At 44.6% G+C, this 17,606-nt stretch overlaps 1 protein-coding gene across 5 annotated transcripts in view; it reads left to right on the plus strand.

Moving 5' to 3' along the window:
* CCNY (cyclin Y) overlaps positions 1 to 17,606 on the plus strand; it is a 326,866-nt gene that overhangs the window by 303,037 nt on the left and 6,223 nt on the right. For all 5 annotated transcript variants that reach the window (XM_011995142.1, XM_011995141.1, XM_011995143.1 and 2 more), the window contains one exon: positions 4,684 to 4,850. In XM_011995142.1, the coding sequence (XP_011850532.1) occupies positions 4,684 to 4,850 (167 nt within the window). The remainder of the gene's footprint in view (positions 1 to 4,683; positions 4,851 to 17,606) is intronic.

The raw sequence follows: 17,606 nt of genomic DNA on the forward strand, positions 1-17,606 counted from the left end.
TTATTGAGCTTTTTTGAGTGACTTACTTTTTTCCACCAATAGTTATCACACTCAAATGCTATTATTGATGAGTGAAGGACACTTGGAAACTCCCACAAAGGCCTTTCCAGTGCAGTTACAATGCCATGCTTTATGACTTCCTGGACCTTATTTGAAAGTCTCTGTGGCTTCCTTTGTGCCCATAGCTGCCGCCTCTGAACTTTGTTGCTCACCACTGCACCTGTCTCACAAGGAAGGACTCAGTTTCCCTTAATTCATTACACCTTTGTCAATGCAGTTCTCTTTCCTGAATGCCATTATTTGTGGTCGTTTTACTAGCAAATCACTCTCGTATGTAGTCCTGCCGACTTCCCTTGGGCTGGAAACCTGTCCTTTCAAAGCTCTTTCAGTAGCCTGCTGGAGCCCTGTGTGGATGCAGGCCCCTCGTCATCCCTGCAGGGGACCATGTGTCCATGAAGCATTCAGGGAGCACGCACTGCCGGCCCCTGTGCTAGATGCCGCGCGTACTGGGGATGAGATGGGGGCTTATTCAGGCTTCCTATCCAGGGAAGAGGCCCTTACCCTACCCTGAGATAAATGCAGCACTCGGAGCAAGGGGAGGGTCACCCAACTAATTTGGGAAGGTCAAGGTGGACTTTCCCTATACTGGTTTTCCATTTTATTATTAGTATACTTAGAACCTCTTACTACAGCTTATTGGCTATTTGCCTTTGGGATTTCAGTGTTACTCCACTTGACCCATGAACAACTCCAGGGTTCGAGGCATGGAACCCTGCACAGTTGAAAATCCACATAGAACTTTTGACCCCCCCAAAACTTAATAGCCTACTGTTGACTGAAAGCCTTACCTATAACATAAATATTTGATTATTTTGCATGTTATATGTATGCTGTACTGTATTCTTACAATGAAGTAAGCCAGAGAAAAGAAAATGTTAAGAAAATAAGGACAAATATATGTGTGTGTGTGTGTGTGTGTGTTTATTTTTTTTTTTTTTTTGAGGTGGAGTCTTGCTCTGTCACCCAGGCTGGAGTGCAATTTCACAATCTTGGCTCACTACAGCCTTCGCCTCCTGGGTTCAAGCAGTTCTCCTGCCTCAGCCTCCCAAGTAGCTGGGACCACAGGCATGTGCACCATGCCCAGCTTATTTTTGTATTTTTAGTAGAGATGGGGTTTCACCATGTTGGCCAGGATGGTCTTGATCTCCTGACCTCGTGATCTGCCCACCTTGGCCTCCTGACGTGCTGGGATTACAGGTGTGAGCCACCGCGCCCAGCCAGGAAAATATATTTCCCATTCATTAAGTGGAAGTGGATCATCATAAAGGTCGTCATCCTGGTCGTTTTCACGTTGAGTAGGCTGAGGAGGGGAGGAGGGATTGGTCTTGCTGCCTCTGGGGCTGTGGAGGCAAAAGAGGTGGAGAAGGTGGAAGGGAGGCAGGAAAGTCAGGTGCATTCGGTGTAGCTGTTAACGAAAATATCTGCATATTAGTGGATCCACACAGCTTGAACCTGTGTTGTTCAAGGGTCAACCGTACTTTCTTTTTAGGATTTTTACTTTGTCTTCAGTACGGTGCACTGATCTATTCTAAGGAACATCTGATAAGCTATAAAAATCCAAGTTTTTAAAACTTAAAAAATTGCTATTTCATTATTAAAGCGCTGAAGACAGAACAGTAATCTTTTTAAGCAAGAGAACCATTAGTCATGGATGTTTTCATTCAGCAAACATTTGGGTGCCAAACCCCCCACCCCTCACCATGCCAAAATCCCCGTTTCTCTGGAAGAGACCGAGAAGAGTCTGACCTCCCCCTCCCCAACCCACCAGCTTCTCAGGGGCTTCACAACTGCACCTGGCAAAATAAGCCACAAGGAAGCTTCTGGTTGCTTTGGGGAGCATTAGACCCTCTCACTCTGTCTGTGGTTTAGGGATGAGGGGTGGGGGGCTCTGCAGAGGAGCTGGTCAAGCCATGTGACCCTACGCTGCTTGTGACCCTGCGCTGCTCATGGCCCATGACCCTACAGTGCTGGTGACCCTGTGCTGCTCACTGATGGTCTTTTTATCCTTAATCTGCCCAGAGTTTTGCTTCCATTAAGGATTGTTCCTCCATCCCCTTCTTCCACCCTGTCTTCCCTGCCACTGCTTTTGTCCCTCTGCCCTTACTCACTTGCCCTTCTCTCCCTGGCCTCCTCCCTCCTGAACCCACCTGCTGCTTCTCCTGCCCCGCCACTTGCACAGTCACTGCCTCTAGAATCCTTGATCTTCCAATTTAATGTTTTATTGTGCAAGAGACCCCTTCAGTTTCCTTCTCATATGCCCCATATAATGTTGTAAGCCTAGTTTAGGCACTTGCAAACACAGCTTTGCCTTAGAAGTTCTTTTCCAAACTATTACAAGACTCAACAAGAACACCACATAACAGGTTTTACTCCTCCCTCTCCTTTGCTGCCCCTTCATCCTATCTCCAGCCCTTAAAATGGAAGGCACCCTCCAGTTCCAGGCCCAGCCCCTCCTTTTCTTAGTTCTTAAGCCCCCCCCCAGGTCCCTTGCCCCTGGCTTTGCTCTTTCTGCCTGTCACAGACTCTCAGACTGGCACCCCAGTGCTGTCTTCTTGGAGCTCCAGACCTGTGTGTTCACTACTTATGTGGCATCCTCTAGGACATTTCAAGACAGAAATCATCCAGAGTTAGGCCTGCCATCTTTCACCAACCTCTTCCTCCCCAGTGCACCCTGTCCCAGAGAGCAGCACCTACCTAGCTGTGCAAGCTGGGAGCTGGGGTTCTTCCATAGCAGTCCACCTTCTGTGGTTGTTGGGTCCCCTCACAGGCCTTGTGCATTCGCATCCCGTAAGAGGCCTCTCCCAGTCAGTGTTAATTACCCTTTTTCTCAAGAACTTCCTAAACTTCATTAAGATGTCTCAAGAACATCCTAAAGAAGTAACAGGTGTGAATTCTTCCTTTTTAAAACTAAACAACAACAAACCGTTCCCATTCCATTTGGGAGTGTTGGTATCATTTAACTGAAAATAATCTGTATTTTATTTATATATAAACATTTCCTTTCCACATGTGCCTTTTTGCGTTTTGCAATATTTAAGACTTTATGGACATTATATACTATGAATAATTATAACATTAATGGGTTTTATCTGCAAGTTCTTAAAGCATAGATGATGTCTGTTTGTTTTTTTTTTCTGATACATTTTCACTTTGCAAATGCATTTGATAAAAACTGTAGTAGTAATTTCATAGTTCAGAGAAGTGTTAAGACATACTATCAATAATAAACAGTTTTACTATGGGAAACTAAAAAAGATATTCTTACCTCGTGGCCCAACTTACTGTACTTTGTAGATATGTCTGATGTTTGTCTTCAACCTAAATTCTGTCAGTTTAGAAATCCTATATTACTTGGTTTTATTTTCCAATCATTTTAATGATTTAAAAATAGGTATATAAAATCATAATCACAATGATACACGACTTCACACCCATCAGGACGACTGTTACCAAAACAAAACAGAAAAATAAGCAGTGTTAGGGAGGATGTGGAGAAATTAGAATCCTTGTGCATTGCCAAAATGTGAAATGGTGCATACTGTGGAAAATGGTACGTCAGCTCCTCAAAAATTGAACATAGGATTACCCTATGATCGAGCAATTCCACCTCTGGGTATGTACCCAAAGGAATTAAAAGCACGGATTCAGACAGATGTTTGTACACCAGGGTTCATAGCTGCATTGTTCACAATAGCCAAACGGAGGAAACAGCTGAAATGTTCATTGACAGATGAATGGATAAACACGATGGGGTATGAGCATACAGTTGAATATTATTCAGTCTTAAAAAGGAAGGAAGTTCTGACCCATGCCACAACATGGGTGAGCCTTGAGGATATTACACGAAGTGGTAATAAGCCAGACAGAAAAGGACAAATATTTTATGATTCTACCAATATCATGTGCCAAAAATAGTCAGATTCATAGAGACAGATTCATAGAGAATGGTGGTTGCCAGTAGCTGCAGAGAGGGAGGAAGTGGGGAGTTATTATGTAACGGGTGTAGAGTTTCAGTTTGGGAAGATGATAAAGTTCTGGAGATGGATGGTGGTGATGGTTGCACAGCAGTGTGTCAGGTGAATGTGGTAACCACCACACTGCAGAAACAACACAGCGGTGTGAATGTACCTAATGCCGCTGAACTGAAAATGGTTAAATGGTAAATTATATGTTGTGTATATTTTACCACAATAATTAAAAGATAGGCTTAACAACTGCATGTGTATCTACAGTTACCTCAAAACAAAAAGCTTAATTTTTAAAAACCTACAAACAAAAAAAAATAAGTGTATTGTCTGTCCTTTCTGTTGGAACATTCATTAACATGTATGGATATCACAGTTGATAGAGTGAGAAATTAGCCTGTGCTTCCTGGAATTGGTTCCTCCACAGAGTCTGTTTCAGATCCAGCTGCACCCACACTGTCCACTGACGGAGTGGGACTTTTAGCCCATGTTTCATCAGACTCATTGAGCCCTTTGGCCTTTTCAAAATAAATATGATTGGGTAATAAATTCCCATTTAAAGGTGGATATGATACATAATATTTTAGCATTTCTTGAGGTGTGCTGGTGTTTAGGAGAAAACAAATCACTTAGCTCTGGCATTGTCTTGTCTTCCCAGGTGTACCTTGAAAGACTTTTAACATATGCAGAGATAGATATCTGTCCGGCCAACTGGAAGCGGATTGTTTTAGGGGCGATCCTGCTGGCCTCCAAGGTGTGGGATGACCAGGCTGTATGGAATGTGGATTACTGCCAAATCCTGAAAGACATCACGGTGGAGGACATGTGAGTAGGGGAACGGGGGCAGGTGGCCATCAGAGTCTTGGCCAGACCATTTGGAAAGAAAGCTGCCTCCTTTTTTAATGGTCTGTATAGTGCAGAATGAATGCATTTGACTGAATGTCTATTGTGAGCTGGTACCACGGGGGCATGGCTATGGAATATTACATATGAAAACCTGCGTTTCTCATTATGTGGATCATGAACAGGTACTGGTGACACCTCCTGGTTTTGTGAAACTGGTTTACGGAAACTATATTGTAGGCAAACACTCCTTTAATTAGAAAGGTGTGGTCCAGCACTGATAGCAGCCTGTGATGGTTTATATTTGGGCTTCGTATCTCACTGCAGACTGATCACAGGGAGGTAATGCCCCCATACAGTCCTTTGTAGGCAATAAGCCAATCCAAAAAGCACAAAAGCTAAAATATTTTATGTTTTTGTTTAGTTTCACAGAGAAAACATCCACTTTTTTGTCATGTTTTGCAGGCTCAGTTGCCTCAGGTCAGCCTTGTGTCCTGGGGCTCCCACTTGCAGCATGAACACAGCTCATGGAGGGGCATCGGCCTTGGGGGGCGTGGGGACTGAGAGCTGTCCACTCCCCTTACTCTTTGGGCAGTGTCAGGGTTTCTCAGATGGGCCAGTCTTCAATTTAGGTGAGGATTATTAGTAGGACACCTGCAGACTATTGTTTGGGGAGTGGGGTCTCTATGGACTGGGAATCCAGGAACTGAGTTCAGAGCCCTTGGGGAAGAAGGAATTGTAGAAAACAATCAGCTAGCACTACTTGACTTACAGTTCCTTATGATTTATAGTCACTTCTGACATTATTGTTGCTAAAACTTTTCTCATACGTTTTGTTTGGCAAACCTCCTCAAGACGTCTTTAAGCTGGAGGAGGTTACCAGCTCTGTCCCAGTCTACACCCACATCCCTGCCCCCAGTAATCCTCAGATGCAGGACCTTCCCAGTGCCTGTGACAGCTACCACTGCAGGGGCATCCCTGGGCTGCAGACTTGTGGGCATGCGGTTCCGGATTCCGCAGTAGCCTAGGGCCCTCCTTGCCTCCGGTTACCAACTCCCTGGGCACCCATTGTTGTGGTGGCCTTTGAAGTATGCTTGTTTATGTTCTTAGGGCATTTGTTGCAGAGCCTATTCCTGCTGCAGACCCATAAAATTTCATCCTGTGTCTGCAGTTCTCTATTACATAAAGTAAGAAACACATAAAGAAGTTTTTTTTTAATCAGAACTATATAGTAAGAAAAATAAAATTCTTGACTATATTTCATGGTGAAAGCAGCTACTAAAACAGTTGTCATTCATATCATAAAGGAGGTGGACATTTGGGTGCAAGGTATAAGAAATTCTGACCTGTTTTCTTTATTAGGGATTATCTTTCCTCAGCTCCTTGGTATCATTTGACACTGACCAGCACATCACGTGATGACTTCCTGGCTGTCCCCTCCTGTTAGATGGTACATGACCAGTGACTTGGTTTAGGTGGTGCCCAGGTTCTGTGAGAGCACAGAGGCCCCCCCCCGCCATGACTAGGTGTGTCCACTTAAAGCCAGAATACCTGATGAAATTAGACTCGGTCTTAAATATTATGATTTGTATCCTAGCTGTATTTGTAAAAGGAAATGAGAGACAAACACAAATTATAGATACCACAGAAGCATGAAAACAAATGAGAACAGAGAAAAATGGTCAGTGAAGAACATTAGAGGTGTGGAGGAGATGCTTTTTGTACTCTTATCCTTAACTCACCAGGTTTAATGCACTAAAATGCCAGCAAACTGAATTTTTGTAGAAACTTAGGATCAATGGAAAATCCCCTTAGTTGATTTAAAATTTTGAGGAAGTTTATAAACTGTTTGTCAGGAGGTACACATTACTCAGTTCATGCACATGTCAGTTGAATCCTCTCAGCACCCCTGTGACATGTGTACTGATGTCCATGTCACAGATCTGGATACTGAGGCCTAGAGAGGGTCAGTAATGCCCCAACAAAAGAACCAAGTGGGGAGGTTTACCCCCAGCTGATGAGCAAAGGCTCACCTTTCTCAATCCCAGTGACCATTATACAGTGGCCAAATGAAAATGATGTGTACTGGTCCCCAGTTACGAAGATGTTTTAATTAAGGGCATGAAACGTTCATTTTTACTTTTTCCTACTCTCCTTAAATAAAAAGATAGGAGGGTAAAGTAACAGGTAATTTGGAATTCTAGGTACTTAGGTTGTATTCATTGAAGGTTTAAATTCAAGTCAGTAAAAACCAATTACCAGGAATTTATAATCACAGTAACAACAAGAGCAGCAGCAGCTATCCTATATTGAGCACTTCCTCGCTCAAAAGAAATGACTTTTCTGTGTTAATTCACATCTCACATTTATACATGAGGCGGTACTATTGTTTCCATTTTACAGATGAAAACATGGCACTGAGAATTAAGTAAGATGCCCAGGTCACTTGACTAGTAAATCAGTCAAAATTTATGTTTCTTTTCTTCTAAGCAATTGGAGCTACAGTTGTTTCATTTATCTAATACTTAATTTAAAAAAAAAAACTATTTTTTGTAAGTCAACTCTTTTTCTACACAGAGAAGTTAAAACAGTTGGCCAGTGTTCATTCAGCTGAAATTAATATCAAGAATTGTTTAGCCTTAATATCTGTTCTTTTGATAGGCAGTCAATGGCTTAAACAATTACACATTATAATAAGGTTGGATTTTTTTTTCAATTGCAAAATAGTAATAGTTTACTGAATGAAACTGCTGCTTTACTCATTAAGATTTTGAAAGAATCAGCACTGTGGTTAGTAGAATAGTAGGATTGATGTTAAAATTCTGTTCCATATTTTGTCCAAAGAAAATTGATCATTTTTTAGCCTGCTTTTTGTCTTTTTTGAAAGCTATTGGTGCCCAGGCTACCCCATCACCATCTGAGCCACTGGCTGAACCTTAGTGACTCATGCAGCATTTGATCAGTGCCCCGCATGCCTGTAGCTGGGCAGAGGAAGGAGGCATTCAGGAAGACCTGATGTTTCTAAAAGGTCTGACCATAAATAGTTCTCCTGAAGAAACTCTGGAGTGCCACCTTTTTCCAATGCCCTCTGCCAGGCTGGAGAACAGATCATGGGGAGATGCAGCTCAGGCACCCTGTGCTCCTCTGTTTTCCTTGCAGAGCTCTGAGGACTGAAGGCCCAGAGTAGGCAAAGTTGTAACCCAGGCAGACTGAGTCCTTGCATGTTCAGATTCTTGCATATTTTATTCTACTGTTTGTTTTGAGAGCCACTGTGGTCCATCTGCAATATATTGTTTACTCTTTGGTTATATGATTAACACACTGTAAGACTCTATATGTTCTCCGTAGAAAAGCTGATCAAACAATCACATATATGGATATTTGGGGAGGGATAGACATGTTTTCCCCCTGCCAGAAGATTGGAGGGAGCATGGAGCTTCCTTCTGATAGGGGTGATAGCCGAAAGGATCCTCTGAACCACACATTTGCAGTTCCTGATTATGCAGAGGTACTTGGCACAGTTGTGTCTCCATTTCTTTCTGGAGGTGCCAGCCAGTGACCACAATAGCGGAGGTCTTTATACATTTTGGCCTGTTTATCCCTAGAAGAAGTTCGAAAAATTTTGTATACCCACTACATTTTTTTTTTTTCTTAAAGACAGACTTTTGCTCTTGTTGCCCAGGTCAGAGTCCGATGGAGTGATCTCGGCTCACTGCAACCTCTGCTTCCCGGGTCAAGTGATTCTCCTCAGCCTCCTGTGTAGCTAGGATTACAGGCACCTGCCATTAGTCCTGAGTAATTTTTGGTATTTTTAGTACAGACGGGTTTCACCATGTTGGCCAGGCTGGTCTCAAACTCCTGACTTCAGGTGATCTGCCCGCGTCGGCCTTTGTAGTTGATATTTGAAAATGTTTATCCCAAGTTTTAGTCATTGTAAAGTATGTTATTTGCAATATATTTTATATCGTAGGATTTTAAAGTTAAAAGTATACATTGGAGACTGAATATACCAGAGTAATATGAAACTCACAATTACCCATTTTCTTAGAGGTGAAAATTTTACATTGTTCCTCTTTCTCCTTGAACTCATTATTTTCTTTCTAGTTTCCTCACACATTAGCCTCTTCCTCAAAATTCTCCATGTCAAAAATATACATTTAAGTCAAAATTGCAGTAGTGTTTTCTGGATGATAATGTTCTAATTTATTAAAAACACTTTCAGGTCCGAGTTGTCATTAGTGCACAGTTGATCAAAATATAGACGTACTAAGGCTGGGCCTGGTGGCTCACACCTGTAATCCCAACACTTTGGGAGACCGAGGTGGGTGGATCACTTGGGGTTAGGAGTGCAAGCCAGCCTGGCCAACATAGTGAAATGCCGTCTCTACTAAAAATACAAAAAATTAGCTGGTACTGGTAACGCTCACCTGTAGTCCCAGCTACTCAGGAGGCTGAGGCATGAGAATCGCTTGAGCCCAGGAAGTGGAGGTTGCAGTGAGCTGAGATCGTGCCACTGCACTCCAGCCTTAGCGACAGAGCAAGACTCTGTTTTATATATTTTTTTAAAGTCAATATAGGCCGGGCGCGGTGGCTCAAGCCTGTAATCCCAGCACTTTGGGAGGCCGAGACGGGCGGATCATGAGGTCAGGAGATCGAGACCATCCTGGCTAACACGGTGAAACCCCATCTCTACTAAAAAATACAAAAATCTAGCCGGGCGAGGTGGCGGGCGCCTGTAGTCCCAGCTACTCGGGAGGCTGAGGCAGGAGAATGGCGTGAACCCGGGAGGCGGAGCTTGCAGTTAGCTGAGATCCGGCCACTGCACTCCAGCCTGGGCAACAGAGCAAGACTCCGTCTCAAAAAAAATAAAAAATAAAAAAATAAAAAATAAAAGTCAATATAAATTCTTAAATATAAAAATAAAACCTTATGGGAAATAGATCTCTTAATGAGATCGGTAGTTTTTTCTTTCATTAGTTTGTATTTTTGTGTATGATGATTATTGAAACCAGGCTGAGTATCAGTTTTATTCCCCTTTCCCTTCTTTTGCCTCTTTGGTGTGAGTTCAGAGCACATGTTCAGATGAGTAGGTGAAATTTTGAGGAGTTTTATTATAGCAGTGTCACTCAAGTCTTAAAACACTTCTTGAATTTTATGCTGAAGTATTAGTAAAGGCTATTTAAATGAGCCTACCAACCCCCACTTCAGTTTGTTGAAAGCAAAAATTGGAAACCATCCAAGTAGCCTGTCATTAGAGTCATTCACTTTCCCAGTACCACATGTTGGGATATAGTCTTTTTCCTGGGCTCCTCAGAGGATTTTCCCCCTGAGACAGTGAACCTTAGTAAGGGCGGGTGAGCAGCCTGCCTTTCCCTCCCAGGGCAGGAGAAGAGCGACTGGGAAAGAAGAAGCCAGAAGGAGAACCTGCGCACGCAGATTTGTTCTCCAGCAAGTCAGTTTTAGGAGAGTGAAATGAAAGTTACAGATCTAGAAATCTCTTTCCTAATGCTGTGTTCTCAAGCACGCTTAGAGACACTTTCTGTACCGTAAATTGAATGCATATCCCAGCTTGAAGTCCAGAGTCCCATTGAGTCCTGTAACAGATGTTATTCATGATATGGGCTGAATTGTCTCCTCTAAAATAGATATGTGAAGTCCTAACCCCTAGACCCTCAGAATGTGACCGTATTTGGAGATACATTTTTTAAAGAGGAAATTAAATTAAAATGGGGTCGTTAGGGTGGGCCCTAATCCAGTATGTCTGATGTCCTCATAAGAAGAGATTAGGACACAGCCAACACAGAGGGACGGCCATGTGAGAACACAGAGGGACGGCCATGTGAGGACACAGAGAGGGTAGCATCTGCAAGCCAAGGAGAGAGGTCTTGGAAGAAACCAACCCCACTGACACCTTGATCTTGGACTAGTAGCCTATAGAATTGTGAGAAAATAAATTTCTGTTGTTGAAGCCACCCAGTCTGTAAGACTTTGTTACCTGTGTTAGTCTGCCGCCCTAGCTGACTAATACAGATTATGGTACTGCGAAGTGAGGTGCTGCTGTAGAAAATACCTAAAAATGTGGAAGTGGCTTTGAAAGTCGGTAAGGAATAGAGGCAGGAGGAGTTTTGAGGTGCATATTAGAAAAACCAAAGACTGCCTTGAAGGGATTGTTGGTAGAAATGTGGGAAATAAAAGTGCTTCTGGTGAGGACTCAGAAAACAGGACAGCTATAAAGAATGCCTCTACCATTTTGGATGCATTCACATGTCATCATGAATAGAATGTTGTTGGCAATATGAATGTCCAGGGTGCTTATGGTGAGGTCTCAGAAAGAAGTGAGGAGCATGTTCCTGGGAGCTGGAGGAAAGGTGATCCTTGTTAGAAAGTGGCAAAGACCTGACCAAATAGTGTTCTAGTGTTTTGTGGAAAGTAGAATGTTTAAGAAATGAATGTGGATGTTTTAGCCAAGGAGATTTCCATGCACAATGTGGAAGGCACAGCCTGGTTCCTCTTGCTGCTTGTAGTGTAGTGTGAGAGGAGAGAGATAAACAGAAGGAGGGATTATTCAGTAACAAGGAACCAAATCTTCTAGCCGAAGATTTAGAAATCTCAAATCTTCTAATCTCAGTTTATCCATATGGCAAAAAAAAAAATGGGAAAGTGTGCTCTGGAGACAACACAAGGTGTGGTGGGACAGCATTTGCTGAAGAGATTACAGATGTGACGCATGGATCCAGTCGACCATCTCAGCAGAAGCGCTGCCGGCTTGCACCCAAGGGCCCAGAGACAGGACAGGTGAAGCAAGGCTGTCGTACTCTGGCATTCCACAGGCCAACAGAACTGTCTGGCATGATGTGTGATATCCTCCAGGGAAAGGGATGAATGATCCTGAGATGGTACCGAGGCCAGCAGGGCTGTCACTGCCACTGTGGGCCCAGCAGGCACAGCCTGGAGTGAGGCTGTTTCCTCCTTGGCTCCAGGGGGTTAGGCCAAGGCAGGGCTGGCTTCCTGGGGGCCGGTGATGGCACATCAGCAGAGAGAACTGCTCTCAAGTCTTTGATCCCTGGAGCTTGCCTTGCTAGATTTCAGGCTTGCTGGACACCGTGACTGCTTTCTTTCTGAGTTTTTTTCTTTCTTTTGGAAGTAAAGGGGATGCCTGTCCTATGTCTGTTGTGTGCCTGTGCCGCCATTGTATTTTGGAAGCAGGTCACTGGGTCACAGCTGGAGAGGAATTTTGCCTTAGGATGAATCATACCTCAAGCTTCACCCATACCTGATTCAAATGATATTTGGATAGGATTTGGGACTTAGAGATGGAGCGGGAATGATTAGGACTTTGGGGCTGTTAGGATGAGGTGAGTGTGTTCTGCACATAAGGTGGACATGAATTCTGAAGGGCATGACGGCAGTGTTGCGGGGCTGAACTTTGGCCCCCTCAAATTCACATGCAAAGCCCTCCCAACCCCTAGTTTAAGATGTAACCATGTCTGGAGATAAGGTCTTTAAAAACCTAATTAAATTAACATTGGTTCATTTGGGTGGGTCCTAACCTAATATGACAGGTGTCCTATAAGAAGAAGAGATCAGGACATAGGCAACAGACAGAGGGATGAGCGTGTGAGACTCAGATGGCCACCAGCAAGCTATGGAGAGTGGCCTCAGGAGATACCAGTCTGCCAATAGCTTGGACTTACAGCCACAAACTGTGGGAAAAAAATTCCTGTTGTTTAAGCCTCCTAGCATTTTCATTACAGCAGCTCTTGCAAACTAATACACCCTGTAAACTTTATTAAAAGAAGGAATTAAATCCGTATTCTAGGAGCTGCTGGGGATATCTGTGGACATAGATGCGGTGGAGCTAGAGGCTCCAAGTTATTTTGTGGCACCCACACAGTAAATAGATTCACTATGAGAATTTTTAGAAATGAATGCTTCATTCAGTCTTTCCCAGTCAAACCATATGAGCTCCCAGGAATTGGTGGAATTGGGCATCACTTGGCTGAATGGCTGAGGGAAGATCATGACTCCTCGGTAGCCCTCTATGGGAAGAGGAGGCAGCACGAGACTCACTGGAAGCTGGGGGCCCTGCGCCAAGATAAAGATGAGCAGAGGCACTGCCGGTCAGTTTTCCCAGCATAGCTTCAGGAATAGAGCTGAGATGACACAGCCTGTAGAACAGGGGCCTGGACAGCCATCCGAGCTGCACTCCCTACCTGCAACGCCTTGGATGAGCAATGGGTTCCTTCCGCAAATCCCATTTGGGTATCCCAGAATGGGGGAGGTGCGTACCAGAAGCTTGTCATTCTTGGCACGCTATGGAAGTCCCCAGGATGCTAGAATCCTCTTGTTCTACCTCCCAAGTGGGAAAAGAGTCAGTGGCTTGGGCCTGAGGCAGGGTGGGAGGCGTTTGGGCAGGAGAAGTCTCAGATCTCCTGGGGTTGGCTCCGTCCTAGCAAGGGCTGCCCTACCATACTTCTCTGTAATCCCATCACTCAGAATATTGCTAACATTTTTATTATATAGAACTTCCCAGTGTTTACATAGATTTTATTTTTACAAAACTGGGCTCATATTGTACATGCTGTTTTAAACTTTTTGCCATTTAGCAGTGTGTTAATCTGTCTCAGTTTCCTGGCGGAGGCAAACAACCCGAGCTTTCCCTTGGAGCTCCTGAGCAGGGAGAGGGCTCACAGGTTTCAGACGGAAAGCTTTTCAAATGGGGTTTTTGTTAGTGCTTGTTCTTCTAGGTACCCTTTGGTACTCCTCTTCGTGGCCTCCTGTGTCCCAGCTTCCTGAAGTGACTTTCCTAGTATTTTTGACCATAGGCTAATCTCCTGCTCAAGAATTATCCAACAGTGAGAACTTGACTTGGAGTCCCCCCATGTACCTTTGGACAGAGGGGTTCTGGCTTGGAAGGCAGCTGACTGTGTAGCTGTGTGTCTGTGGGCGCAGGCTGAAGGACACTGTACGATGAGTGTCACTGAGATTTGCAGGCAAAACAGTCAGGGCATTAGGCCATGTGGATAGTCACCAGCACCAGTCAGATGTTATCTCTAGGCAGACCTCATATGGGAAGATGGGGCCAAGGGCCAGCGTTTCTCCCACTCTCACCAATAATCAGTGGTCACAGCATCACAGGCCAGCTTAGGGCAAGAAGTGACAACCGCTGTGGATGGGGAAAGGACAATGAAATTTCACCGTGCAGAGTTCTGTAGGCAAAAAGCCTGTAAAAAAAAAAAAAAAAAAAAAAATTACACCTCAGGGTTTGTCTGTTTCTTGTTTTTGTTTTGCAGTGTTCCTGTGTCATTTTCATGTGTAGACAAATCCAAATAAGGAGAAATCAAGTGACTTGTCCAAGCATTGCATGGCACAGGAGGCCACAGAGAAAGAACTTCAGTTCCTCTGTAGATTCCTGGTGTCTGGGGTTTTGTTTTTAAATTGTGGTAAAATGTATGTAGCACAAAATTTACGATTGTAGCCATTTTTAAGTGTACATTTCTGTAGCGTTAAGTACATTCACATTGTTGTGCAACCATTAACCACCATCCATCTCTAAAACCCTTAATTTTCGCAAAGTGAAACTCTCCCCCGTTAAACACTAACTTGCCTTTCCTCCTTCCTCCAGCTCCTGGTAATCACTGTCCTACTTTTTGTCTCTATGAACTTGACTACTTTCGGGACCTCACATAAGTGGGATCATACAGTCTGTGTCCTTCTGTGTCCGGCATATTTCACTGGCCGTAATGTCCTCAAGGTTCCTCCATGTTGTAGCGTGTGTCTGAATTTCCTTTCTTTTCAGGGCTGTGTAGTATTGCCCTGAGGGTGTGTGTCCCGTTTTGTTTGTCCCATGTACACTTGGGTTGCTTCCACATTGGGCTAGTGGGAATGGAGGCTGTAAGTGTGGCTGTGCAGATACCTCCTCAAGACTCTGCTTCTTGTTCTTCTGGGAAGTGACCCTAGTTTCTAGAAAAATAGGCAGCATATTAGATGCTGTTTACATCATTTTAGAGTTCTGTTTTCAAGTTGCTGAATTGCACCAAATTGGGTTTTTATACAGTGTTGATCTATTTTGAATATTTCTGAAATGTGCTTTTTGTTGATCAGCTTGAATGTATTTCTTACAATGTTTTACACCAAAACTGTTTCTTCATAGTTATCTAAATGTGGATAGTAAATCCATCAGGCCCATTCTTGGCATCACATTAGTTTTCTGATAATTTATCACATAGCAAGCTGCCAGTGTCCCTGTAAAAGATGTGCTGCTGTAGTTTGGAAATTCAAGTTTTGGAAATTATTTCTATTTTAGAAATCTTTAGAAAAAATTATTTTCAAAATCTTTAGAAAAAAATTCATTGTTCGGTACAACAGCTCTAAAATCTGTTTCCCCAAAGCTTAACCAGAAACTCAAGCTTGGAGAAAGGTTGTTCTGTTTTCCAGGGAACCCTGGGAAAATGCTGCCTTGTTCAAAAGCAGCTTCCTCTTGACTTTGCTCATAGTGTCTGCCTCCATCTAGAAGCATGGTGTCTGTATATCATTTTGGGCAGGATTATCAGGCTGTTCTCTTAGAATACTAGGACTTCTTAGCATTGGGAGAATACGCTCTGCAGTGATGCCTGTTGGCCACCAGACGGCGGTGTGTCCATGGCAGCTCCCAGGTTCACCTGGGATTTGCTCCTTGGACGTTTATTTTGACACTTCTGGCCTTAGCAGTACCTCTGACACCTTTGTTTTATTGAAATCTTACCTGGATTCCAGTATTTCGCAGGATGATCACTTAAATAAAAGTTGTTTTAAGTAAAAATTATCCCAAATCAAAGTAAATTATTGTTTATTTATTTATTTTTGAGATGGAGTTTTGCTCTGTTGCCCAGGCTGGAGTGCAGTGGGGCAATCTCGGCTCACTGCAACCTCCGCCTCCTGGGTTCAAGCAATTCTCCTGCCTCACCTTCCCGAGTAGCTGGGAAATTAGAGGTGCCCACCACCATGCCTGGCTAATTTGTTTTGTTTTGTTTTTTGTTTTTTGTTTTTTTTTTTTGAGACAGAGTTTCACTCTTGTCGTCCAGGCTAGAATGCAATGGTGCAATCTTGGCTCACTTCAACCTCCACCTCCCGGGTTCAATGAATTCTCCTGCCTCAGCCTCCTGAGTAGCTTGGATTATAGGCATGTGCCACCATGCCCGGCTAATTTTCATTGTATTTTTAGTAGAGTTGAGGTTTCACCCTGTTGGCCAGGCTGGTCTCAAACTCCTAAACTCAGGTGATCTGCCCACCTCAGCCTCCCAAAGTGCTGGGATTACAGGCGTGAGCGACCACGCCCAGCCTAAATTCTTAAAAACTATAAAACTTACTACAGTAAATACATTTGGAGCTTGTTATAAGTCTTTTCACAAGGCTATGCGGAAACAAGCAGTGACGCTCTTCATCTGATGAAGAGACTGGAACAGGCCCTCTTCAGGCCTCCTTCCTTGCTGCCTGCCCATGGTTCCCAGTGCTCCTTTGCCCAGCAGCTTCTGTCTCCCCAGAGCCACTGGCCTTGCTCAGCCCCAGCCTCCCTGCCCGCCTCCTTACCGCTCCTGTCCTTTGTCACAGCAACTTGAGCTGGTGTGGAGCCCTCCTCAGTGCTTTATAGCTGAGTGCCATGACTCACCGGCAACAGCCATAGGGGACTCGGGACATCACTCAGGACAGGATGGTGCCTGTGTATGGGGCTCAGACCCGAACCGGCAGCATTCAGCAGAGTTGGCGGGACGTGACTCAGAATGCTGAGGCTGGGATCGGGGTCAGGAGGGTGGAGGCCCTGCACTAGGGCCCTGGCTTCACTCACAGGAAATGATGACTGTGCGTTCTGGCTACCTGCAGCAGGTTGAAGGGGACCCACTCTACCTGAAATACCCCCTCCTCAGCCCTGGTTCCTCTCTGCCAGAGCTCCTTGCTTCTGTCACCTCAGTTCAGCTCTCACTGCTGTGGGAAGCCTTCTGAGAGGTCACGTGCTGGGGGCCAGGCATGCAAAAGCAGATGTTGCAGTTTCTGGCTATGAGGAGACCAGTTCAAGAGGCTGAGTTCAGCAGCCACATGCTGCATAGTATGGGCAAGGACAGGAAGTGCCTGGAGGGTGCGTGGTGGGTGGGCACCCCTGGGGGCTTCCTGGGGAGAACGTGCTGAATCTGGGTGCCTGACCCAGGACCGGTGCTCCACAGATAGTTCCCTGAGAAGGTTCCCCACCCAGAGGAACTATCCAGAAATCAACCTAATTTGAAAGATAGCTGACACAAGAAGTTCTCAAAGTAGAAGTTTTTAAATTTCTCCCAGCAACCCATCAGCATGTAGATGGGCTGGCGGGGTGGGTCTCAGGACCTCCTCTCCTGACTTACCTTTTTAGTTGAGTGGTTCTCAGAGTGTGACCCTGAGGCAAGAGCCTCAGCCTCACCATCACCAGGGAACTCCTTAGAAATGCACATTCCCAGGCCCCACCCCAGACCTACTGATCCCCACAGTGTGAGAGTGAAGCCCCATGTCTGTTCTAACAAGCTCACCAGGCGATGGAGTGCATGCTCAAGTGTGGGAACTACTGCTTCCATTCTTCCCAGCTTGTGAGTTCTCTTTCTAAGAGACTGAGGCAGAGACTGGACACTCCCCCGCCCATAATCCCTGCCTTTTGCCTAAGAAAGCGTATACAGTTCCTCCCCTCTTTTCTCCCTGGAGGCAGGGAGGGGCCACCAAGGAAACCAAGGTCCTCTA

This window comes from Mandrillus leucophaeus, unplaced genomic scaffold (assembly GCF_000951045.1).
Source record: "Mandrillus leucophaeus isolate KB7577 unplaced genomic scaffold, Mleu.le_1.0 Scaffold474, whole genome shotgun sequence".
NCBI lineage: Eukaryota > Metazoa > Chordata > Mammalia > Primates > Cercopithecidae > Mandrillus > Mandrillus leucophaeus.